A 26,815-nucleotide genomic window follows, 5' to 3' on the forward strand; every position below is an offset into this window, starting at 1 on the left:
ATATGTCCTCATCCCGGGCCCATGATGGCATATATGTCTTTATCCTAGGCCCCTTCATGGTATATACAGTCCCCATTCTGTCACTATCATGCGCCACCAGTCACATGCATGCCGACGTCAGCTTCCGGCAACATCCAGCTGAAGCAGGCGCTGGAGGTCGGTGGGCCCCCTGTACCCCCAGACATGGTTGTGAACGCAACCTCTGTAACTGCGATCCTTACGCCTCTGCTTGTGGAATTGATACATATGTGGTTTATATTTGTACAGCATTTTAAATTAACATTGACCTAGAGAAACCACATAGTAATCTCAGGCCAAATTATTAAGACAGTTCCTTTCATTGCCAGCCTTTTTGTCCTTTTTATATGGCTGGCTATGAAAGGTGATATTGTCAAGCAAAAAAAAAAGAAAAAGAAATCTGGAAGCCTGTAGATGACATTAATATCTATATAAATGTATCTAATACTTATAGAAATATTCTGAATAATAACTTAATCTCCGTAGCATTATCTCTGCATTCACTTACCGCAATTCAGTAATGTATAGTTTATTTCACTAATTATGATTTAGGAGTTACACCCCCCTATAAGATTTCATATTATCTAAATTACTAAAATTGGGTATAAACATAAAAAATAGTTTTTAAATAAACTAAATAGTAAGTAAAAAATTAATCTAAACCAGTGACACTTATAATATTAGACAACTCCAAAAAATGTTGAAATCCTCAGAACATTGGAGGAAAACCACATAAGCTTGCTGCGTGTTAAGTGCCCGTGTGCCCGGCTCACAATTAGTTACACATCTCCTTGGTAACTAACCTATAATGCAGATCTATTGCTATGTACAATAGATATAAAGTGTTTCAATCTATCAGGTCTCAACTATGGAAGATGAATTTGTGTCGTAGTCGTGTAATATTCGGATCGTTCAATATAATACCTAGCTGTCCGTGCCGTATAATAATTGCCATGAAGCATCTTATTACAATCCTCCACGATCACATCCCCTGCCCCGTCCCTTTATGCTGCCTCCGGCCAATTTCGAACAATCAATGTTAATAAGGGGGGATGACGCCTGTAATTCTCCTTTACCTTTCTGCCATGTCTTCAAGCTGCTCTACAGGGACCGGGACTCCGTTGACAGATCGTGAGCGGTGGATCTCTTGAAAAGCCTTTTTATAACCATCCAGATTCTTCAGTACATCCTATTTGGAAAAAAAAATGCATATATTGTAATAAAAGCACAGAAAACGATTTGGCTGTGTAACCAGAAAAAGAATATAAAGCACCAGTCTGCAGCGATGAGTCACTGTTCAGTATTTGTGTGCTTGAAAATTTTATCTGTCACAGTGGCATGCAATTTTATCCCGTCATGAAAGCTCGTCCTAATGAACGCTTTGTACAGTGGAAAGCCTTTCAGCGAATGTGCTCAAGGACTCAACCTGATGAGGATTTTGGCATCTAAAGACATGCAGAACTGGCACTGCCCCTTACGTTTCAGGGGTTTCCCTGAATATAGATCTAATGTCTATTGAATGGACTCAGACTTTCAGTGTAAATTTGGTCTGTGTGATTTCGTGCCCTTACAGTATTAACAGGATCAGGGTAGGAAATTAATTTCCAGAGCTGCTTTTTTCATTACCAGCTCAGCAGTCTTCATCTTATCACATATGTAGCATATTCATAGAATTGACCGCTTTCTGCAGGATCAGCTAGTGTGTATGGGGCCTCCGAAGAATTGGGCAGAGTCAATTTAAACACTTGAACTTTTAGTTCTGCCAGAAGGGTCTGACAGCACCTTATTTATTCATGTAGATGGGTTTGTCGCTATCAAAAGTGTACGAGAACCTTAACATCTGAAAGGTTAACTTATTCAGAGTAAGCTGTCCTGTGTGAGTATGTAAGGAGGTGGTCGGTGCTTGGAAACTCCTACCCATGAAAATGCCAGCCATATTGTCTAAATATAATGTTGTTATGTAACATGTAGTGTGAAGTGTTCCTGTATAGCGATAAGGTGGAAGCGCAAAGTAGATGTAGCAGTGTCCATTGTCTTATGTCGTTAAAAGAAAACACTGTAGGATGCTTGTCTGGGTAGCTAAAGGGTACTTCTCACATAGCGAGATCGCTGCTGAGTCACAGGTTTTGTGACGTACCAGTGACCTCATCAGCAATCTCGCTGTGTGTGACACTAAGCAGCGACCTGGCCCCTGCTGTGAAATCGCTGATCGTTACACACTGTTCTGGTTAATTTTTTGCTCGTTAGTCTCCCGCTGTTCCGCACATATCGGCGTGTTTGACGGCGGGAGACCAACGAGCACCGACTCTGTGTAAGCGGTGTACACTGGTAACCAGGGTAAATATCGGGTAACTAAGCAAAGCTCTTTGCTTAGTTACCCGATATTTACCCTGGTTACCAGCATACACTGCTTACAGGTTGCCAGCGCTGGCTCCCTGCACGCGTAGCCAGGGTAAATATCGGGTAACTAAGCAAAGCGCTTTGCTTAGTAACCCGATGTATACCCTAGCTACGTATACAGGGAGCCAGCGCGGGCAGCCTGTAAGTGGTGTACGCTGGTAACCAGGGTAAATATCGGGTAACCAAGCAAATCGCTTTGCTTAGTTACCCGATATTTACCCTGGTTACCAAGCGCAGCATCGTTACACGAGTCGCTGGTGGCTTGTCGCTGGTGAGATCTGCCTGATTGACAGCTCACCAGCGACCATGTAGCGACGCACCAACAATCCCTGCCAGGTCGGATCACTGGTGGGATCATTGGTGCGTCGCTACGTGTGACGGTACCCTAACTCTACCACATAGTGCAGGGGCACCAGGGGTTAAGCACAGGTCTAGCTTCCGTAAGAGGGACTAGGAGTTAGAGCAGTGCAAGTGAGGTCCTCTACAGGCAGATTCCCCTGGATGTCTGGGACATGAGGCTCGAGTAGGGTGGCCCGATGTAGGCATCTGAACAACTCCAGAACAGGGCGTTCAGATGTGGGGCTGTGGGACTGAGAGAGACAGGACTCTGAAGGTAGTGGGGACCTAGAGCTGAGGACCCTGGGAACTGAGGAACTCATTTTTTACATAGTTAGTTACATAGTTACTTAGGTTGAAAAAAGACCTAGGTCCATCTAGTTCAACCTTCCTCCACCAGTTCTACATTTAGTCACTAAGTCATTTATAACCAACAATGTTTTGTGTACTGAGGAAATCATCCAGCCCTTTTTTAAAAGCTGTTATAGTATCTGCCATTACTACCTCTTGTGGTAGGGCATTCCACAGTCTGACTGCTCTAACTGTAAAGAACCCTTTCCTATTTAGCTGTCGGAATCGCTTTTCTTCCACTCGCAGTGAGTGCCCCCTGGTCCTTAGTACTGTCTTTGGAAGAAATAAGTCATGTGCCAGTCCTTTATATTGACCACACATGTATTTATACATATAAATGAGATCTCCTCTGAGATGTCTTTTTTCTAAGCTAAAGATATCTAACTTTTTCAACCTGTCATCATATGGGAGGCCTTCCATTCCTTGTAGTAGTCTAGTTGCCCGCCTTTGAACTGACTCTAACTTCTGAATGTCCTTTTTAAAATGAGGAGCCCAAAACTGGATCCCGTATTCCAGATGTGGCCTTACAAGTGATTTAACTCAGTAGCAGTCTAGTAAGAAGGAGAAAACAGCCTTGAAGTACATTACAGTTAGACATAGCCCCCTAGAAGTGAATGTGCCAGTTATAATGTATGACCAAAGAATAAGAACGTTTTATCACGTAAAAGTTCAGTTTTCTAAAGCAATATGTTATGTCCTGATTCCGTACGACGGAGTCTCATAGATGGAGGAACCAAAAATACTGCAGCCAGCAAGTAAGTGCAATTCACCCCACACACTTTATCAGGGACATGGACTTTCTGTAACAAATCAGAGTGCAGCATATTGCTGCCAGCTTGACCACTACTACATTATCATGTGGCATCCTGTTACATTTACATGAAAAATAGCCCCATTTCTGGCCCTCATGTGACCTGCAATCTCATCAGTTCTCTCCTCTCCCTGGCCATCTGTAATTGCAATCCACTGCTTGCTGGGGGAGGAGACAAGCTGCAGACGTTTGTCCTATAAACAGCACAAAGAGGGGACGGCCTGCTCTTCATTCACTTTTTTAGCTCACAGAGACAAGCTGCAGGAACATGGAGGATATTAAATATTATACAGCAGAGCTGAGCTGTCTTGATGTGAGTCAAGCTCTGATGTGAGGTAAAACACTTGTTACAGAGTTTTATACAATGTTTCTCTGTCTGTTCCCTTCCTTGCTCCTCACTCCTCTCCACTTAGAGTATAATTGACTGTGTCACATGATCTCTGTAGTCCATCTCCTCTGGGCAAGATGGACTTGAGCTACTTTTTCACAGTGAATGATGAGTACAGGAGGCAGGGGGGGAAATATGAAGTGATTGAAAAGTTGGGAAGGAAGCTGAATCCTCTGATAGCATAAATTACAAAGTTTCTTATAATCATCTGTACTATTGATGTATGGAAAGTTTGTTGAAAATACAGTTCCTTCTTAAAGGGAACCTGTCACCAGATTTGTCCCCTATAAGCTGTGGTCATCACCAGTGAGCTCTTATATACAACATTCTAGAATACTGTATGTAAGTGCCCAGGCCACTCTGTATAACGTAGAAAACAGCTTTTATTATACTCATCTGCAGGGTGGTTGGATAAGATGGGTGTCACTGGTCTCGATCCAGCACCACCTCTCTTCCATGCATTGTCGTCCTCCTTACCACCTCCATGAGGATGACTTGTCCTACATCACCCACTCAACGTTCCCTGTTGCGGTCCTGCGCACACACACTTTTTTCTGCCCTGCTGAGGGCAGAGTAAAGTACTGAAATGCGCAGGGGTGGGGAAATCTCAAAGACCGCCCGCACATTCTCACTACGATACTTTGGTCTGCCCTCAGTAGGGCAGAGACAAGTGTGCGTGCGCAGGAGCGCAATGGACCCCTCTGTGTGGATGATGTAGGACGCCTCATCCACACAGAGCTGGGAAGGAGGAAGACGATGGAAGGAAGAGAGGAAGCGCTGGACCAAGATCAGCGATGCCCACCGGACCCCACCGCCCTGCAGGTGAGTATAGTAAAAGCTGTTTTTATGTTATACAGAGTGGCCTGGGCACTTATATACAGTATTCTCGAATGCTATATATAAGGGCTTACTGGTGGTGACCCAAGGTTTTAGGGGTTAAAACTGGTGACAGGTTTCCTTTAAGAAAGAACTGTACTTTCAACAAACTTTGCATACATTAATAGTACAATTTACTAATATGAATGTTTAAAAAAAACGACTGCGCTGTTCCTATGCTAATTAGGGCCTTGACTATTCAAAGGGGTATTGCTACTCCAGACCAGTCAGCCCTCTTTCTGTGTTACCACACCCCTGTGGGCCGGATAACATGATTCCCACGAGCTTGAGTCACCGCCAGCTTATGAAAATCTCGCAGGTGCGTGAGGCTGATTTTCGCCACGTCAGTGCACCTCAGAAGCAGGGTGAACACTTCCCAGCTTCACTAGGCACACTGAGCATTACCAGAAGTTCAGAAGACGGCTCACGTACACATTTTCTGAACCTCTGGTCAGTGCACGTAATGATAACACGGAAAGAGGGCCGACTACTCTGGGTAAACAACGCCCCTTCGTTTTCATAACCATTTATATATTAGTGAAGAGCAAAAATTCAGGGTTGGTAAGGGAGCGAATTTGGGCATACAGCTATGAATAATGCTGGCTTGGAGGGCAGATGGGACCTGACAGGTTCCCTTTAATAAAGAAATGCAAGTCACTGTACACTTCAAGATAACAAAAAACAGAATTCTACTATCCCAATAGGCTAGGACACAATGCAGTGTTGAGGATTTCACTTTCATCATCAATTATACTATCTGCATGCATAGTACCAGGAAGAGCTAAAACATGCACATATAGACAGACACATAAATACAGTCGAGATCAAAAGTGTTGGCACCCTTGAAATTGTTAGAGAAAATGAAGTATTTCTCCCAGAAAATTATTGCAATTACATGTTTTGTTATGAACATGTTTATTTCCTTTGTGTATAGAGATAAGCCAAAAAAAAAGGCAATTTAAACATAATTTCACACAAAACTTCAAAAAAGGGCTGGACAAAATTGTTGGCCCCCTCAACTTAATACTTGGTTGCACACCCTTTGGAATAAATAACTGAATTAATTAATTCCTCTACTCTTCAACAAGCTTCTTACACCTCTCAACTGGAATTTTGGACCAGTTGTTTTTTGTAAACTGTTCCAGGTCTCTTATTTTTGAAGGGTGCCTTCTCCCAATAGCAATTGTAAGATCTCTCCAAAGGTGTTCAAATAGTTTTATTTCCGGACTCATTGCTGCCACTTCAGAACTCTCCAGTGCTTTGTTTCCATCCATTTCTGGGTGCTTCTTGAAGTGTGTTTGGGGTCATTGTCCTGCTGGGAGACCCATGACCTAGGATGCAAATCCAACTTTCTGTCACTGGGCACTACATTGAGGCCCAAGAACCTTTGGTAATCTTCAGATTTCATGATGTGTTGGACACAGTCATTGTCGTTGGCAGTCGGGCTTACACGAATTGGCCAAATTTTAAACCAAGTATGTAATTTTTTGCAATAGCAATAATGCACTGCCAAAATTCCTTTATTCAATGTTTACATATTTTAACCTTTTAGAGTGCTGCTGTACATACTGTATTTTTGTAACTTTGTTGAATTTTCACCGTATATCTGTTCACACCTAGTGGATTGGCTGATCAGTCTTTTTTTTTCAGTATTCGATTCCTTTCTGACTGAGCACGCTGCCCTTCAGCCAGAGTGTTTTCATTTAGGTAGATCCTTCCTGCCCATTACTTGTAGGTTGTTAACTCGGATGGAGGCGTATTAGGATATGGTCCAGACAAGGAGAGGTACGGGTTGTCGTTGGCTGTCGGGCTTACATGGATTGGCCAATTTGTAAACCAAGTATCTAATTTTTTACAATAGCAGATATGAAGTGCCAAATTCCTTTATTACATTTTTACGTATTTTAGCTTTTTATAAGTGCTGCTTTACTTATTTTTGTAAATTTGCGCACAGTCAAGACATCCAGTGTCAAATGCAACAAAACAACCCCAAACACAGTTGAACCGCTATCCTATTTGACTTTAGGTACTGTATTCTCTTTTTTGTAGGCCTCATTCCGTTTTCAGTAAACGGTAGAATGAGGTCCTTTACGAAAAACCTATGTCTTGGTCTCATCTCTCCACAAGATACTTTCCCAGAAGGATTTTGGGCTACTTATGTCCATTTTGGCAAACTACAGTCTAGCTTTTTTATGTCTGTGACAGCAGTGGGGTCCACTTGGTTCTCCTGCTATAGCATTTAATTTAATTCAGGGTAAATTCACATGACCATCCTGTTTTTGCTGTCCGTAAAAAACAGTCCTGTTTTTCCTCATATGCATCGGTGTGACAACCGCATTCTTTCCGTTCCGTATACAGTCTGTTTTACATCAGTGTGGCTTCCAGCTTTTTTTGCGGACCGCAAAAAAAACGGAAGGAGGGTTACATATAGTCAAAAGCTAGAAAGGTAGATAGCTGGATAGATAGATAAATAGATAGATAGGATAGAGAGATAAATAGATAAGAAAGACATATATAATGTCCCACTCCCCTGCATTTTGTAATCTTGAACCCTTTAGTGGCTTTCATGTGGTACTAAAGGGTGTTTAGCCTTGTTTTTAGTCACAAATTCATTATTTTCCCCCCAAAAAAGAAGGGGAGTCCCCTCTTTTTTTTTGTAGCCAGCTAAGGTGAAGCAGACAGCGGCAACCTACAGACCGCAGATGACAGCTTCACCTTTGGCTGGTAATCCAAGACAGAGGGCACCCCACGCTGTTATTTTAAATTAAATTAAAGAAATAAGTTAAAACAAAAAACATGGGGTCTCCCCCAAATTGCATAACCAGCTAAGGTAAAGCGGACAGCTGTGGTCTGGTATTCTCAGACTAAGGAGGTCCACGGTTATTGGACCCTCCCCAGCCTAACAATGTCAGGCCTCAGGCGCCCCAGAAGTTGTGCATCAATTGCTGGAGCAGTGGCAAACAGGGTAATATATGGGGTTGATATCAGCTGTGTAATGTCACCTGGCATCAAGCCCTTGCATTAGTGATGTCACGGCGTCTATCAGATACCCGATATCTCTAACCCAGTCACTAACCCAGTCAGTAATAAAAAAAATAGACAACAAAACATTTTTTATTAGAAAAAACACTCCTCGTAACATTCCCTCTATCACCAATTTATTGAAAAGAAAAAACAAATCTGGGTCCGGCGTAATCCAATAAGGGGGGCCCACGACGATTCATACTCACTGTCCCAGTCAATGAAGAACAGAATGTTCCCTATTGGCTGGGAGAGCAGTGCAGTGACTTGAGCTTATGTCAGGCCAGGTCACTGCAGGGGATGACGAACGCCGACATCATGAAGTTAGCTCAGTTCATCACCTGCGTCGATGAACTCCGCTGAACTCTTGAAGTCAGCTCTTGTCACTGAGTTCTATGGCCGCCGCGTTCTCATGCGAAGTATCGCGGGAGCCTGTGACGTCACCGCTAGTCACAGCCTCTGGCCGCCCCTGAGACTTGAGGCAAGAACGCAGCGAGTTGACAGGGGCGCCCATAGACATAAGTCACATGAAAGTGCTGCAGTGTGACTTCCTTGTGTTTTGCGGACCCATTAACTTGTACTGTGTCCCAGTCCACATTTTGTGGAACACAATAAGACATGTTCTATAATAACAGAACGGACATATGGGCACGATGGCACACGGAAGCACTTCCGTGTGCCATCCGATCCTATACAAAATAAATTGAAAACATGGTCTTGTCAGTAGGGCCACAAAAAAAAGAAACTGACCAGGACAAACGGAATGGTCGTCTGAATGAGCCCTCAAATGTCGACAGAAAGTTTGCGCTGAAACTGATGCACCCTGAGCCTGCAGGACAGCTTGAATTTCTTTGGAACTGGATTGGGGCTGCATATCCACTATCCGTATTATCCTGTGTTGCAACCTTTCATCAACTTTTCTCTACTGTCCACGTCCTGGGAGAGCAGCTTTAGTGCCATGGGTTGTAAACTTCTTGATCATGTTGCACACCGTTCTCAATTCCTCAAATAGTTCTCTTTTCCCTTTTCTGTTCTCCATGCTTAATGTGGCACACAAAACGCAAAAATGGAGTCAACTTCTTCCCTATTTATCTAGCTTCAGGTGTGATTTTCATATTGCCCACACCTGTTATTTACCATTGGTAAGTTTGTACAAGTCTCACCTGCTTGAAACAAAGTTGTTTACTTACAATTTTGGAAAGGTGCGAACAATGTTGTCTGGCCCATTTTTGGAGATTTTGTGTGAAATTATACACAATTAGCATTTTTTCCAATCTTTGTTGTGCTGTTCCAATACACACAAAGGAAATATACAACTATAACAAAATATGTGTAATTCAAATTATTTTATTGGAGAAATACTTCATTTTCTGCAATAATTTCATGGGTGCCAACACTTTAGACCATGAATATACATACATACACAAACAGCATATATGGCACTTCAAACAACTGGAAACAAAATGTTTTTCTTTTTACTATGCAACTGCACCACAAGATTCAGAGGCGGTTAATCTTATGTAATGATATGGTCTGCTTTAGAAGTTGATATATTTCCAGTGGGCAGTTCTTCTTACCAGGAAATAGAAGGACATATTCATATCATGATTTCAATCATTTCACACATTGAAGTATTATAATCAAAAATCTTTTATTGCACTAAATTATAAACATTAACAGAAGTTCTGGCCATGTCTGTACAAAAGACAAGGCTGCAGGTGGAGTGCTCTATACAGGTAAAGTAACAGTAAGGTGACTGCTTACATGCAATCAGTTAAGGTGGTGTCACACACAGCGACGACGACAACGTCGTCGCTCCTACGTCACCAATTTCTGTGACGTAGCAGCGACGTCCCGTCGCTGTCGCTGTGTGTGACATCCAGCAATGACCTGGTCCCTGCTGTGAGGTCGCTGGTCGTTGCTGAATGTCCTGCTTCATTTTTTGCTCGTTGCTCTCCCGCTGTGAAGCACACATCGCTGTGTGTGACAGCAAGAGAGCGACGAACTGAAGCGAGCAGGGAGCAGGAGCCGGCTCTTGGCAGCCTGCGGTAAGCTGTAACCAAGGTAAACATCGGGTAACCAAGGGAAGACCTTTCCTTGGTTACCCGATATTTACCTTTGTTACCAGCGTCCGCCGCTCTCACGCTGCCAGGGCCGGCTCCCTGTTCACTGCACTCCTACCCAGAGTACACATCGGGTTAATTACCCGATGTGTACTCCAGCTACGTGAGCAGGGAGCCGGCACTGGCAGCGTGAGAGCACAACACTTAGCGCTGGCTCCCTGCACACGTAGCCGGATTACACATCGGGTAATTAACCCGATGTGTACTCTGGCTAGGAGTGCAGGGAGCCAGCGCTAAGCGGTGTGCTCTCACGCTACCAGTGCCGGCTCCCTGCTCCCTGCACCCTGCTCCCTGCACACGTAGCTGGAGTACACATCGGGTAATTAAACCGATGTGTACTCTGGGTAGGAGTGCAGTGAACAGGGAGACGGCACTGGCAGCGTGAGAACGGTGGACGCTAGTAACTAAGGTAAATATCGGGTAACCAAGAGAAGTGCTCTCCTTGGTTACCCGAAATTTACCTTAGTTACCAAGCGCAGCATCGCTTCCACGCGTCGCTGCTGGCTGGGGGCTGGTCACTGGTCACTGGTGAGATCTGCCTGTTTGACAGCTCACCAGCGACCATGTAACGACGCAGCAGCGATCCTGATATGGTCAGGTCGCCCGTCGTGATCGCTGCTGCGTCACTATGTGTGACCCCAGCTTTAGTTAGTGTACATTACACCGTACATTACACATCTCAGCTGCTGCTGGGTTATTACATAGGGAGAAGGCTACAGGTACTAAGTGTGCTGTGCCGGCATGCTACATTACCGCATAGTAGAGCGGCAATTAAATTTTGTTTCATGTGTATGTAATATTTCCAAGGCCCAAGCCAAAGGTGGACACAGACAGAAAAGAACCCTATGTAAGAACTGTATGTGGGCCTTTTTCAGTTCAATGGCTTATCGTGATGCACAATTACACCTGTTTTGAAAGTAGAAGCAGGCCCGCTTACCTTTTGGGCCCGTCAGCTCCACAGGTTGCACAAATGGTATGTCCGCCTCGGACCCCAACCTTATTGTTATAGAAATATTGGTACTAACACCATAACGTTCACAACAGTTATCTGCACTCCTAGCCACTTGATATATGAATTCCAGTCGGATTTCTTACCCTATGTTGTTCTAGTTTTCGGTGTATCATATTTGCTGTTTCTTCATGAGATTGTTGCATAATAATATCTTCCCTGAGTGCAACCTCGGCTCGATATAACCAGGAGCCAATGGTTCCTAATGGAGCTGGTAGAGATTTGTCAAGCTGTACATGCCAATCAAGAATCTAAAAATAAAATTATATTTTCAATTAATTACTCATTTATCATGAATCCTTTACTTTCACTATCTCAATCAAGCACTGAACATATACATTATATTGAAGAAACCATTGTCAAGATGTAACCAATAGATTTACTAGAAGCTGAAGATCAATTATTAACAATCACTTTGTATGAAAACAGCTCCAAATTTCCAGAGATGCCTGATAAATATAATGTACACAGTGTGAATTACCTACCCTGGCAGAAACCTTCTCCCATGCTTGCTTCACCATCGTCTGGTCAAGTGACAGTTTTCCATCTTTGCCCAATGGCTGAATGACACTTTCAATCTGTTTCCTTTTCATTTCATATTGTACTCTATATTGTTTGTATAACTGCAAAACAAAAGAAAGACAGTGCAATGGGTCTTATTTGGGAGAGAGGAATTAGGTGGATACCTATATGCTCACCTCAGGGTGGAAAGAAAGGGCATGTTGAAATAGCTGCTGCTGTAGAAATAGCTGCTGCCGCTCAGTGAGCCAGATGGATATGCAGCAAGGAGTGAAGTTTGGAACTGCGCTGTCATTAGAAGAATTAATCAGTGCCATATGGTATAAGTATACTTAGTCCACGCGATTCAAAGTCTCTGACTTCTTCATCTGGACAATAAGCATCAATCTTTTATTGTCCTGATTAAGAAGCCAGAGACTTCGAAACGCGTAGGCTGAATAAAGCATTACTTCTATACTGCTTTTATTGGCTCTTCTAATGGCAGTGTGGTACCAAGCACCATTCATTACCGCATAACTGCAAAATGATAGAGAAGAGATCAATTACAGAGCAATATAGAGAAGTGCAGTTTACTCATCGGAATCCTCGAGAAACCTTTGATAAAGACGTTCCGTAATACCATAATCCCCTTGCATGCACTATTCACATACCTGGTATCTGTCCTGTAAACTGCTTTCTACTGTTTGTGCGCGAGTGATGTCTCTTTCAAACTGTTCAATCCAAACTTTTAAGTCTCGAAGCACCAGCCTGTCTTCTCTCTGCAAAAAGAGAAATAAGCATAAGTATATAAATCATATAGAATGCATAGAAATGTACAGCAGGAAAGAATTTCAATATTCACATGTCAACCACATCCATTGACTTAATACCATTTTACACTTTATAAGTTATTATATTATATAGTGTTTAAAGGGGGGGCTACTTAAATCATATAGTTCTAATCTAATGCTCTTTCCACATTTGAGTTATGTCCCCTCTACAGTCATGATGGACAAAAATTAATTGTCTGCAGCAATGTTTTTGCAAGCAATAATTTTTGAAGCCTAATGACTCTTGAGTCAATGGGACAGTCAGGATTTCATGGGTCTAGAATAGTCATGGCTCAGTTATGCTTCTGTGAAGAGAGTTTTCATATTTAGAATTTAGAAGTAAGCTGCCCACTCAGCAGAATCCCGAGAACCCCTGATCTGGAATTACTACAAGGTCCAACAGATCGCTGCATATGGAAGGCTGCAGTCCACAGAAGAGTAGTAGTCAGGCAGGGTAAAACCAGGAAGTACAAAAAGGGACAAAAATGGCAAGCAAGAGCGTAGTCAGGAAACCAAGCCAAGGTCAAACCGGAAACGGGAGCAAAGTACAAAACATGGAAAGCAGGAGAGTCTTCAGTGAACAGGCAGAGGTCAAAACACGGGAATCAAAATTCAGGAGCAGGCTCTGAATCAGAGACCAGCAGAATACCATAAGACAATATCTGGCCCCGACCAACAGACAGGAGAAGGAATAAGAAGGGTGTGATGTCTTCCCATTGGCTGTGGCTGAAAGGTGGTAACTTCAGCTAGAAGGCACACGCCACCACAGCAGGTCCCAGGGAAACCCAGCTTAGTGGATTGCCCACCAGAGCTACTGGAACTGACTCCTCCGCTATCACCAGTACCGCAGAATATGGCGGCGCCTTGTGACCAAAGTAGAAGTCGCAAGAGTGGACTCTGGTGGAGACGTGACACGAAGGGCCGCTTTACACGCTGCAAAATCACTAGCAATTGCTGGCAATGTCGAGCGCGATAGCACCCGCGCCCGTTTTACGGCCGATATGTGATGATCGCTGCCGTAGCGAACATTATCGCTACGGCAGCGTCACACACACATACGTTGTCAGCGACGTCGCTGTGACTGCCGAACAATCCCTCCCTCAAGGGGGAGGTTCGTTCGGCATCACTGCGACATCACTAAGCGGCCATCCAATAGAAGCGGAGGGGCGGAGATGAGCGGGACGTAACATCCCGCCCACCTCCTTCCTTCCTCATTGCCAGCGGCCGCAGGTAAGGTGAGGTTCCTCGTTCCTGTGATGTCACACGTAGTGATGTGTGCTGCCGCAGGAACGATGAACAACATCGTACCTGCAGCTGCAACGATGATTGGGAATGGACCCCCATGTCACCAGTTAGCGGCTTTGCACGTTTTTGCAACGATTCAAAATCGCTCATAGGTGTCACGCAACGACATTGCTAATGCAGCCGGATGTGCGTCACAAATTCCGTGACCCCGGCGACATCGCTTTAGCGATGTCGCAGCGTGTAAAGCACCCCTAAGACATCAGTGTCTTCATAAACCAATTAGAATATGTTTGCATATTGAGTTATGAGAAAATGTTCCATTGACCTCTCACTATCACTCTTAAGGGCTATCAGGGTGCAGTGCCTAGGCCTCTCAAAGTCACTTCAAATGTGATGTGGTGCCTAAAAAATGGTTTTGTAAATTTTGTTGGAAAAATGAGAAATTGCTAATGAAGTTTGAACTCTTCTTCGAGGGGCTTATCAGTCTGGAAATGCTGACAAACGGACCAGGAAGTTTTTACTCGCATGCTTTTTTTATCTGTTTTTAAACATTTGGGGACCCGCTTTGCAGATAGCTTCCTCATGTCCAAATGTCCATAAATAATGACACAATCACGTTCACAGGAAATTCCCATGATGTCTGCTATTGCTTTTGCTGAAATTCATTGATTCTCCAGTATGAGGTTGTGCACAGCATCGACGATCTCCGGAATAACAACCACTCTCAGTCGTCCAGGACCTTCCTCATCATTGGTGGTGAAGTGGCCTGTTTTAAATTTGGCAACCCAGTTATTAATTGTGGAGTATGAAGGGCATTGATCCCCAATGTCTGCGAGATATCACCAAGAATATCCTTCAGACTTTTCTTGCAGAAAAAAGAATTTTATCACTCCTCTGCTGTCAGATGCTGTGACTATCGCATTAGACTCCGCCATTTTGTTTTCCCGCGTGCATAGAACACTGTTGCCATAAGCAACAAACACAAAATTTTGAAAACATATATTAGACACACAAGGCTTTCATGTGATGTAACATGTTACCATAGAAACAAAAAAATCACAAAGCCAAAGACTTATCAGCAGCCACTCGAAACGTCCTAACAAAAAAAAATGAGGTTTCAAAAATTGCGCTGATTTAAAGTAGACATGTGGGAAATGTTATTTAGTAACTATTTTGTGTGACATAACGCTCAGATATATGGGCATAAAATTTCAAAGTTTTAAAACTGGAAAATTTTCAAAATTTTTGCCAAATTTCGGATATTTTCACAATTAAACGCAAAAAATATCACTCTAATTTTACCACTATCATGAAGTACAACATGTCACGAAAAAACAATCTCAGCATCATGAGGATCCGTTCCAGAATTAAAATCTGTCAAATAGACACTGGTCAGAATTGCAAAAAATGGCCCAGTTAGGAAGGTCAAAATGGGCTCGGGTGTAAAGGGGTTAAACCAGGAATGTCACACTGTTAATTAGATGAGTGGAGGTCTGCTGATCAGTTGTGGAAGGGGTGGTGGAGCTCGTGTGCGTGGAGCAGTCCCTTCAGGTGTCAGGCTGGTTTCACTAGCACATGTTGTGTTCTTAGTAGCAGTTTTGCATGGTATGGCAGCACTATCACCATCATACTTTCAGGTTTTGGTGAGGATTTTAGTATCAGATTCCACAATTAATGAATGTGAATAACGTTTGCTTAACCCCTCATTCTCCTTTCAGATTTCAGGTGGAAAAAACATCAGAGTAGCTCTATGTGCATTAGGCCACTTACAAGAAGCTAATTGTCATGCAGATCCACAGGCACATACAATGAAAAACCAGACGTTTACATTCACTATCTAAAAAGAAACATATGCATGTTTTTCTCACTATCTGACATGAAATCAGAATAAACCTTTCCTGTTTTAGGTCAATTAGGAACCAAAATTATTTATATTTACCAAATGCCAGAATAATTAGTGTGAGAATGTTTTAAGGCATTTTTATTACTTTCTGCAAAGTCAAAAGTTTACATACACTAAGAGTACTATTCCTTTAAACAATATGGGACAGCCTATATGATGGTGTCTTGTCTTTGGAAGCTTCTGGTAGGTTTATTGGCAACATCTGAGTTAGTTAGAGACACACCTGTGGATGTATTTTAATGCACACCTGAAACACACTGCTTCTTTGTTTAGCATCATGGGAAAGTCAAAAGAAATCAGCCAAGATCTCAGGAAGAGAATTGTAGACTTGCACAAGTCTGGCTCACCCTTGGGTGAAAATTCCAGATACCTGAAGGTGACATCTGTACAAACAATTATATGCAAGTACAAACAAGATGGGAATGTCCAGTCATCATATTGCTCAGGAAGGAGACGGGTTCTGTGTACAAGAGATGAATGTGCTTTGGTCAGACATGTGTATGGATATCAACCCAAGAACAAAAGCAAAAGACCTTGTGAAGATGCTGGTGGAAGCTGGTAAGATTGTGTCATTATCCAAAGTGAAATGAGTACTGTATCAACATGAGCTGAAAGACCACTCTGCCAGGAAGATGCCATTACTCCAAAGAAACATAAAACAGCCAGATTAATGTTTGCAAATGCACACAGGAGCAAAGACATTACTTTTTTGAGACATGCCCTGGAACTGTTTGGCTATAATGACCATCAATACGTTTGGAGGAAAAAGGAAGAAGCTTTAAAGCCTAAGAGCATCATCCCAACTGAGAAATACAGGGGTGACATCATCATGTTGTGGGGTTGTTTTGCTGCAGGAGGGACTGGTGCACTTCACAAAATAGATGACATCATGAAGAAAAAAAGTTATGTGGCAAAACGGAAGCAACATCTCAAGACATCAGTCAGAAACTTAAAGCTTGGGTGGAAATGGGTCTTCCATATGAACAATGACCTGAAGCATACTGCCAAACTGGTTACAAAGTGGCTTAAGGGTAACAAAGTCAATGTTTTGGAGTGGCCATCACCCCGATCTCAATGCTATTGCAACTTTATGGGCAAAGCTGAAAAAGCAGGTGCGACAAGGCGACCTACAAACATGGCTCAGTTACACCAGTTCAGTCAGGAAGAATGGGCCCAAATTCCTACCAACTATTGTGAGAAGCTTGTGGCTGGATATCCAAAATGTTTGACTCAAATCATACAGTTAAAGGGCAATGGAAGCAAATACTAATGAAATGTATGTAAACTTTTGAAATTGCAGAAAGTAATAAAAATGCCTTAAAACATTCTCATTATTCTGGCATTTGGCAAATATGAATAATTTTGGAAAGGTTTATTCAGATTTCCTGTTAGGTAGTGAGAAAAACATGCATATGTGTCCTTGTAGATAGTGTATGTAAACATATGATTTCAGCTGTATAATGTGCATTTGTGTCAGAACTCCACGTGTCAGCCTCAGAATTCTGTCACTGATCGATCCTCTGGAAAATACATGATGTTTGTGATGCGTGAACATACCCCATATATCTCCTGGGTTGAATCCAATCCTGTTCTGGCTAAAAAGACAGCATCAAAACTGCATGTGTGAATCAAAACTTTAAAGGGTAGTTTCCCTTTATTAATAACACTAATGTTGCACATATCTTGAGAATCAATTTGCAGGATCCCGTTGACCCCGCTAGTAATCTGTGGCCGCAGGACAGGAACCTTGAGAACCACCTCTTAGCATCTGCAGCTCCTCTTTTTATTAGCCAGCCAGGCATGACATCATCATTTTGGCGTGACGTAAATATGACATCACACCAGGTTGGCTAATTAGGGTCTCTGTCCAGTAACCACAGTATGTACCCTACAGACTAGGTCCTGAGAATCAATCTGTATCAACCCTAACTGGTATGTATGTGATAAATAATATTTAAGAAAGATTAAAGTAATCTAAGGTTTTCTCAGAAAGGAGAGTCTAGAAACTATAAGCGCTGTACAAGTAACATGGACATAGGCACATTTTCCGCTCGCATGGAAGCCAAAGTTGCCTAGCAACATATCCTGCTAATAAAGGGAAAGACAGAATCTGTTTAAAACACCCACAGACTAATTAAAAATACTAATCTACCATAGAGTTATAATTAATACGTTCTACCCTGTTTATAAAATGTATATTGGTCAGTGCCAGGAGGGTTTGTAAAAAAAAGTTGTAATACTAATACATCTTCCCCCATTTATGGACATAACTGAAAGTCAGAAGAAATTTGTTTTCATTAATTGTTATAACAATGGAGCTGTAAAAACTGAATAAATATCACATTTTCAAGAACGATATGCTTTGTATTCCTATGAAGCTGAACCCGTCCTTGCCATCTGTAGAAGATACAGACTGGCAGGGATCTTCCGGGTCTGTCACCAGGTGACCATATGGTTATGTGTTCAACTGTTTCAGGAAAAATTCATAGTAGGAAACACACACATGGTTAAGGCCAGAAACATTTGGACAGTGGAAGAAACTTTGGAATTTTAGCTGTTTGCCAAAACATATTCAAGTAACAGGTATATAATTAATATGGGTAGATTCTCAGCAATAATTTGAGGGTGTTCACATGCTGCTTGCAGTAAAGGTTTAGGAATTACGGCTCTTAATAAGTAGCTGCTTCTTTTTCAAGGGACCATAAGTAATTAGACAATTATCTCAAAAGCTTTTTAAAGGGCAGCATGGGCTATTCCCTCATTAATCTATCATCAATTCAACAGGTAACAGGTCTGGAACTGATTCCAGGTGTGGTGTCACGGGATCCTTCTCTGATTTCACACAAACAACAGAGCAAGAGATGAGTGAACAATCCAAAGAACATTTATTCCAAGCAAGTCAGAAGGTCCATCAAATAATCCACCACACACAGGGTAAAGTAGTCCAGTGATGGCATAAATGTCCCAGGAGGTTAGTCATAATCCTCCAGCAGTCCTTTTCCAGGGAAATCGGGGTTTCTCACTGTCTCTCTGGGGTGTCAGTTTCTCCCTCAGAGGATCAATCTTGCTCCTTCTCTCGTGTCTTTCTCAGCCAGAATGAATAATCTCCCAGGTAAGCATAGAGGTTAGGTGGACCCAAGCCCCCCCCCAAGACTTAGAGACAAAAGCCCGGTAGGGGGTGATTAACCTACAACAGGATAATTTACACACAAGGAATACACAGAATGGACAGAGCACCACGCCTAAAATACGAACCTACACAAAATTATACACAACCCCCATATTCCACCATCACAACCTGTTCCTCCTTCTTAATAAGTGAGTGCACCATGAGGTCTACACAGACCTCTGGCCACCTCACTCAAGTCTATGTTGCTCAGCTGTGGACAGTCCCTTGTAAAGCGGTAGGGTTGGAAGGACAAGCTTCCCTTTGTGTCCTCCTTCACTCAAAATGTGTTTCCTTCACCCACAAATCAACATTATAGATCTCCCACATAATTTCCTATGAAAATATCTGCAGGCAGGCCGCTCTTCACCCCAACCACACATTGATTGACCCCAAAGCTAAAGTCCAGATCTACAGTTGCCTTTGGGATATTCCCCTTTGTCCTCTAGCCAATTCCTTAACAATACCTGGTCCTTGATGTGTCGCCTCTGGCCGAACCACCCAGGGATCATCTATTGTGAGAAATGCCCCAGAGTCATAAAATCCAATGACTTTCTGTCCATCCAGCATGACCTCCTGTAAGTACTTACTTTGATGGTAAGAGAAACTTGGGGTTGTGGCTCGCACCTCATAAACCCCTAGTGGACCAGTCGAAGCCTAATTTGTAGGCGAAACGGCCGTCGTCCCCTGTTAGGAACCTGCACCTAGGTCTCCTCCTGCCTTTTAACCTGCACAAGTTCCAATAAAAGGTTTTCGGAACAGCGGTTGAGTGTGGTTGGTTTTCCTTTCTGGATTTGTTTGGATTCATCCTTCGTTGCATGGACGGGCACCCCGCAGCCGAGAGTTACTGTATACTGGAGCTGCACTCCTAGCGCACGTGTGATTCCGCAAGGTAACATTCAGTGGTGCAGGACCGCTCTCTCTTTTTTGTGCTCTGCCCTGGAGGCCAACCATCAGTGTCTGAGTCATTAGGCAAGTCAACTTGAAGGAGTGAGAACTCTTCCCCCATTGTATTTGACTATAGAGAATGAACAGCTCGATTTGGTGCAAGGTCATTCCTCAATCAACCAGCAGGGCAAGTGTCTTGAAAATGCCCAGGCTGCCCACATCGATAACATATGTGCTGCGTCATACTCCTTCCAATGTGCATTCTGGAGAAGGCATTATGAGAACCTGGTGATAAAGGCCAGTGGCCATACACTCCAACAGTGGCATCTATGGTGCAGGTGTCAGCGGTGAACTCCAGCGGAGGTGATGGTACCGCTTCCTCAGGCCGGTTGGAATGCACAAAATGCAGTGGACAAAGTGGAGGTGCCTAGGGGTCCCTCCGAGTCCTTGCAGGACAACTGGATTGCAGGTGCCCAGGTTGTCTGCACCCATAACATCTCTTCTCTGTGATTCCCACAGGGCATGGTCGGAACTGTTGGGGTCCAGGATTTTGAGACGTGAATGTCATCGGTCTGTTTCTGGGTGGAGTGGCAGAAATAACTTGAGGGGGCCGGAGCACAGGAGCAGGCTGTGGCTTATTGTACAGAAGCCTCCTCCATTGCAGTCAAATAGTAAGGGCCTCATCAGCCAGGGATGCAGCTCTATCCAAGGTGTGTGGCCTGCGCTCTCTGACCCATTCCCGTATTTCTGAGGGACACTTGTAAAGAAATTCTTCTATAAGAAATACCTGTAAAACATCTTCGACATGCCTGGGACATCTTATGGGCATACATGCTAAACGATCCCCCTGTGGTGCATGGGAGGTTTCGGAACTGTGCCCTATGTGATCCTGAGCTGATAGCATGATAATGTGTTCTTAATGGTGCAATAAGCCTCTGTCAGGCTTCCGTTCAGGAGTCCCACTAACAAACGCAACCAGCCAGAGTGGGGCACCTCGATCACGGCACACTGCTGCTCAAAGTCCTTGAAGAACCCTTCCACATCTCTGGAAGCCTCATTAAATAGCTTGAAGTCTGCCCTTGTAATCCGTACAGGCTCCTGGATCGCTGGGTTTACACTCAAACTCATATTATTCCCTCTGCGGGACTGATTTGCTTTTTGTCTCCTCTGTGCTCGTCGAGCAGCCTCCTCCTTATACTATTGAGATACACCTGGGCCCAGAACCGCCATCTCTTCTTCAAACCACACCAACCAATGGCTTTTTGGGGCAGTGATGCCCGTCTCCAATGCTTGTCCATTAGACATCTGGGAGGAGGTGGTCTGGCTCACACCCAAGAGTAGATCAATTAAGGCTTCTTTACTCAGTCTCTGGTTGCTAAGGCCCACATCTCTGGCTCTCTCCTGTAGATTGGATGCGGTCCAGTTTCTGTACTCACTCTGTGGGTGAATCTTCATTGGGCTGCGCTCTGTTGATCCCACTGCTGCCACCCGTTGTCACGGGGCCTTCTCCAATATCACACAATCAACAAAGCGAGAGATGAGTGAACAATCCAAAGAACATTTATTCCAAGCAAGTCAGTAGGTCCATCAAATAAACCACCACACAGAGGGTAAAGTAGTCTACTAATGGCATAAATGTCCCAGGAGGTTAGTCATAATCCTCCAGCAGTCCTTTTCCAGGGAAATCGGGGTTTCTCAGTCTCTCATGGGTATCAGCTTTTCCTTCAGAGGATCAATCTTACTCCTTCTCTCCTGTCATTCTCAGCCAGAATGAATAATTTCCCAGGTAAGCAAAGAGGTTAGGTGGATCCCAGGCTCCCTCCCCCAGACTTAGGGACAAAAGCCCGGCAGGGGGTGATTAACCTGCAAGCAGGACAATATACACACAAGGAATACAGACAATGGACAGAGCACCATGCCCAAAATACGAACCTACACAAAATTTTCCCCAACCCCCATGTTCCACAATCACATGTGGCATTTGCATTTGGAAACTGTTGCTGTGAAACCAACCAAATGCGGTCAGGAATTCTCAATGGAAGAGAAACAGACCACCATTAGGCTAAAAAAAAAAAAGAAATCCATCAGAGAGATATGAGAAATGTTAGGAGTGGCCAAATCAACAGTTTGGTACGATCTGCAAACAAGGGCCTGGACGTTCATGGTAGACAACAGTGGTGGATAGTGATGGGTGGACCTGGACTGTAAAAGTCCGAATCCACACGGTTTCAAAGGTACCCGAGTGCCAGACCCGGTCCGGGGATTCTGGGCATTGATCCGGATCCAGCACTCTGGGAAATTAAAAAAAATAAAAATGGAAAAAGAATGAAAATAAGAATAAAGCAAATGCCAAGGCTGCGGCATGGCTGTACACTGTTCCCCCGGCCTGTCCTTCACTTCCGAGCCCACTGATTATTGCTCATCCATATGCACTGCTTTCCCTGCCCACCAGCCATCCTGTCGTCTGTGATTGGTTGCAGTCAGACACGCACCCAGCCTTTTTGACAGCATCTGACTGCAACCAATCACAGGCACTGTCTGTGGGTCAGTATCGTGGTATAAAAATAAATAAATAAATAAAATATTCGACATAGGTTCCCTCGTATTATGATACTCAGTGCAGATAAAGCATACAGCTACAGGATGCAGCCCCCAGCCTTGTGCTTATCTAGGCCAAGTATCAAAATAAGAGGAACCGCATGCGGCTTATTTTTTTTTTAATCACTTAACTAAATAATTTTAAAAACCGGCATGCGCCCCCCCATAATTTTGATACCCAGCGATGACAAAGCTCATCAGCTCGGGGCTGGTATTTACACATGGTGAGGCCCATGCTTATTGGGCCACCTCCAGCCTAAAAATAGCAGCCTGCAGCCGCCCAGGACTGTTGCATCTATTAGATGTGACAATCCCAGCGATTTACCCGCCTCTTCCCGATTGCCTTGGTGCGGTGGCAATCGAGGTAATAAGGATAACAGCCCACAGCTGCCACTAAGTCCTAGATCAGTAATGGGAGGTGTCTATGAGACCCCCCACTACTAATCTATAAGTGAAGGTAAATAAATGCAAACAATGAAAAAATCCTTTATTTGAAATAAAAAACTAAAAAAAACACCCTCTTTCACCAATTTATTAACCCCCCAGAACACCCCTGCAGGTCTGATGTAATCCACACAAGGTCCCACAACGATTCATGCTCTGCTACATATCTGAAGTCAGAGCGCACGATCATGGTACATGTGATAAGATGCGATAGCGATGTGTTTTTTTTTGCCTGCTTCTATTGGCAAAAAAAAGTGGTTTTCTGCCAGGAGATAAAGGTCTGTTAACCTGAGTTTACTGAGGTCCCCTGAGGTCAGGTTACCTGTGGTCACAGGTGGAGATCAGTGGGAACCTCCCACTGTGACCGCAAATAACCTGAGTGATGTCACCACTGATCGTGTGGCTCATTCATTCTCTGCCTGAATCTCACAGCGTTCGGTCATGTACGTAAAGCCGCCATGCAGTTCCTCCTATTTTGACACATAGCCAAGATAAGCGCACGGCTGGGGGCTGTATTCATATGCTTTATCTTTGCTGGGTATCATAATATGGGGGGACCCTATGCCAAATATTTTATTTATTTATTTTTATACCACGATAGACGCACATAGCGTCTGTGATTGGAAGCGTCATTCATGCAGTCACTCAGGGTGGGGGCGTATCAGACTGCAGCCAACTAACTTGTATTTCCCCCCAGTAACTTGTATGTTCTCCCCAGTAACTTGTATGTCCCCTCCAGTAACATATAAACCACCTCCAGTAACTTGTATGTCCCCCAAATAACATGTAAGCCACCACCAGTAAGGTGTATGCCACTCTCAGTAACATGTATTCCTGATCCAGTAACAGTAACGTGTATGCCGGCCCCCGGTAACTTGTATGTTGTTTATTATGTTAATATTTTATTGTATTTTTTTTATCTACAAAAATGTTTAAAACCTGAATATACTGCATTTATTGTGTTGATAAACATGGTCTATGCACCACTTTCCTGTACAACTACTCAGTCTGACTCAATCTCCGTTTTGTATTGAGGATGATACTTTACATGTGGAGGAGTAGGTCATATCCAGAACCGTACAGTCACACTTCACAGCAACAGGATTGAAAGAGATTGAATTTATTCCATTTGAAAGATTTTGCAGATTTCAATAGAGAACCCTGAGGTCACATAAAGAATAATTTACAGGGTATTAATGGTTTAGGAAGGTATGTTCACTCATCACTTTCATCCACATGAAATGCTGCAAGGATCACAATTTGAGGTTTTCACGGCATGAATCTATGGAGTTGTTAGCGGGCATTCATGAATAGTTCTTATATTTCTTTAGCAATAGCAACAGTGACACCTTCAGGCCAAAGCCAAAAAAGATATTTAGAAATTTCTATAAAGAGGACTTCCCCTATATATATATACTAGAAGGTGGCCCGATTCTACGCATCGGGTATTCTAGAATTTACGTATTGTGTAGTTAATGTATGATTTTTGTTATATATATCTATATATATATATAGATGTTGTTGTGTGTAGTTACCAAGTGTTTGTGTAGGAGCTGTACATGTTCTGGGTGTTGTCTGGGTGTGGCGGGGGGTGAGAGCGGTGTTGTGTGTGTGTTGCGTGTGTTGCGTTGTTTGTGGAGCGCTGTGTGTCTGTAGCGTTGTGTGTGTATGTGTTGCGCGGTTTGTGTGGGTGTGGTGTGTTTTGGGGGGAGGTATGTTTTGTGCAATGTGTGTGTTGCATGATATGTGCGTATATTTATGTATGGCGCGGTGTTTGTGTGTTGGGTGTTGTGTGTGTGCAGCGTTGTCTGTGTGTGTGGGTGTCTGTGTAGGGCGGTGTTTGTGGTTCCCAGTGTGTGTGTGGTGTGTTGTGTGTGTTGGGGGAGGTGTGCACCTCCCATCGTGCTCCATCCGCCATGCTGCGCACCCCCCCATCGTGCTCCATCCGCCATGCTGTGCACTCCCAAACGTGCTCCATCCGCCATGCTGCGCACTCCCAAACGTGCTCCATCCGCCATGCTGCGCACTCCCAAACGTGCTCCATCTGCCATGCTGCGCACTCCCAAACGTGCTCCATCCGCCATGCTGCGCACTCCCAAACGTGCTCCGTCCGCCATGCTGCGCACTCCGAAACGTGCTCCATCCGCCATGCTGCGCACTCCCAAACGTGCTCCATCCGCCATGCTGCGCACTCCAAAACGTGCTCCATCCCCCATGCTGCGCACTCCTCATCGTGCTCCATCCCCTATGCTGCGCACCCCCCATCGTGCACCATCCCCCATGCTGCACCAGCATCAGCCTCTCTGCCCCCAGCATCAGCCTCTCTCCTCCCAGCATCAGCCTCTCTCCTCCCAGCATCAGCCTCTCTCCTCCCAGCATCAGCCTCTCTGTCCCGAGCATCAGCCTCTCTCCTCCCAGCCTCAGCCTCCCCCAGCATCAGCCTCCCTCTCCCAGCCTTCCCCAGGATCAGCCTCTCTCCTCCCAGCCTCCGTCCTCCCAGCCTTCCCCAGCATCAGCTCTCCTGTCCCAGCCTCCCTCAGCATCAGCCTTCCCCAGCATCAGCCTCTCTCCTCCCAGCCTCAGCCTCTCTCCTTCCAGCCTCCCCCAGCATCAGCCTCTCTCCTTCCAGCCTCCCTCAGCATCAGCTTCCGTTTCCCAGCCTTCCCCAGGATCAGCCTCTCTCCTCCCAGCCTCCTTCCTCTCAGCCTCCCCCTCCCAGCCTCCCTCAGCATCAGCCTTCCCCTCCCAGTCTCCCCCAGCATCAGCCTCCCCAAGCATCAGCCTCCACCAGCATCAGCCTCTCTCCTTCCAGCCTCCCCCAGCATCAGCCTCCCCAAGCATCAGCCTCCCTCGTCCAAGCCTCCCCCAGCATCAGCGTCCCCCAGCATCAGCCTCCCCCTCCCAGCCTCCCCCAGCATCAGCCTCTCTCCTCCCAGCATCAGCCTCTCTCATCCCAGCATCAGCCTCTCTCCTCCCAGCATCAGCCTCTCCTCTCTGTCCCCAGCATCAGCCTCTCTTCTCCCAGCCTTCCCCAGCATCAGCCTCTCTCCTCCCAGCCTCCCCCAGCATCAGCCTCCCCCAGCATCAGCCTCTCTTCTTCCAGCCTCCCCCAGCATCAGCCTCTCTCCTTCCAGCCTCCCCCAGCATCAGCCTCCCTCTCCCAGCCTTCCCCAGGATCAGCCTCTCTCCTCCCAGCCTCCGTCCTCCCAGCCTTCCCCAGCATCAGCTTTCCCCTCCCAGCCTCCCTCAGCATCAGCCTTCCCCAGCATCAGCTTTCCCCTCCCAGCCTCCCTCAGCATCAGCCTTCCCCAGCATCAGCCTCTCTCCTCCCAGCCTCAGCCTCTCTCCTTCCAGCCTCCCGCAGCATCAGCCTCTCTCCTTCCAGCCTCCCTCAGCATCAGCCTCCCCTTCCCAGCCTTCCCCAGGATCAGCCTCTCTCCTCCCAGCCTCCTTCCTCCCAGCCTCCCCCTCCCAGCCTCCTTCAGCATCAGCCTTCCCCTCCCAGTCTCCCCCAGCATCAGCCTCCCCCTCCCAGCCTTCCCCAAGATCAGCCTCTCTGCTCCCAGCCTCCTCCAGCACGCCGTGCTCCTCTGCCGACACTCACACACCCGATCGCATACACTCACACACACCCGATCGCATACACTCACACACACCCGATCGCATACACTCACACACACCTGATCGCATACACTCACACACACAGACACTGACGATATCGCACATACGCGCTGACATTCACAACATCCGGAGATACCACATGCTTCTGGCCATGTGATCCTCCGTCAGGTCCTGGAAGGTCACAACAGCACAGTATCGAGGCCGAGAAGCAAGCGATATCGCCGGATGCTGTGAGTGTGTGGATGCGATGTGATGTGTATGTGATGTGTGTGTGAGGTGTGTGTGAGAG

At 44.9% G+C, this 26,815-nt stretch overlaps 1 protein-coding gene across 12 annotated transcripts in view; it reads right to left on the reverse strand.

The window, feature by feature from the left end:
- SYNE1 (spectrin repeat containing nuclear envelope protein 1) overlaps positions 1-26,815 on the reverse strand; it is a 672,549-nt gene that overhangs the window by 424,662 nt on the left and 221,072 nt on the right. For 11 of the 12 annotated variants that reach the window (XM_075339554.1, XM_075339558.1, XM_075339562.1 and 8 more), the window contains 4 exons: positions 12,503-12,610; positions 11,819-11,956; positions 11,420-11,584; positions 1,095-1,207 (listed from right to left, as the gene is read on the reverse strand). In XM_075339554.1, the coding sequence (XP_075195669.1) occupies positions 1,095-1,207; positions 11,420-11,584; positions 11,819-11,956; positions 12,503-12,610 (524 nt within the window). Of the gene's footprint in view, positions 1-1,094; positions 1,208-1,291; positions 1,395-11,419; positions 11,585-11,818; positions 11,957-12,502; positions 12,611-26,815 lie in introns of those variants that run through there. The other variant, XM_075339564.1, reaches the window with a different exon arrangement.

This window comes from Anomaloglossus baeobatrachus, chromosome 3 (genome assembly GCF_048569485.1).
Source record: "Anomaloglossus baeobatrachus isolate aAnoBae1 chromosome 3, aAnoBae1.hap1, whole genome shotgun sequence".
Taxonomy (NCBI): domain Eukaryota; kingdom Metazoa; phylum Chordata; class Amphibia; order Anura; family Aromobatidae; genus Anomaloglossus; species Anomaloglossus baeobatrachus.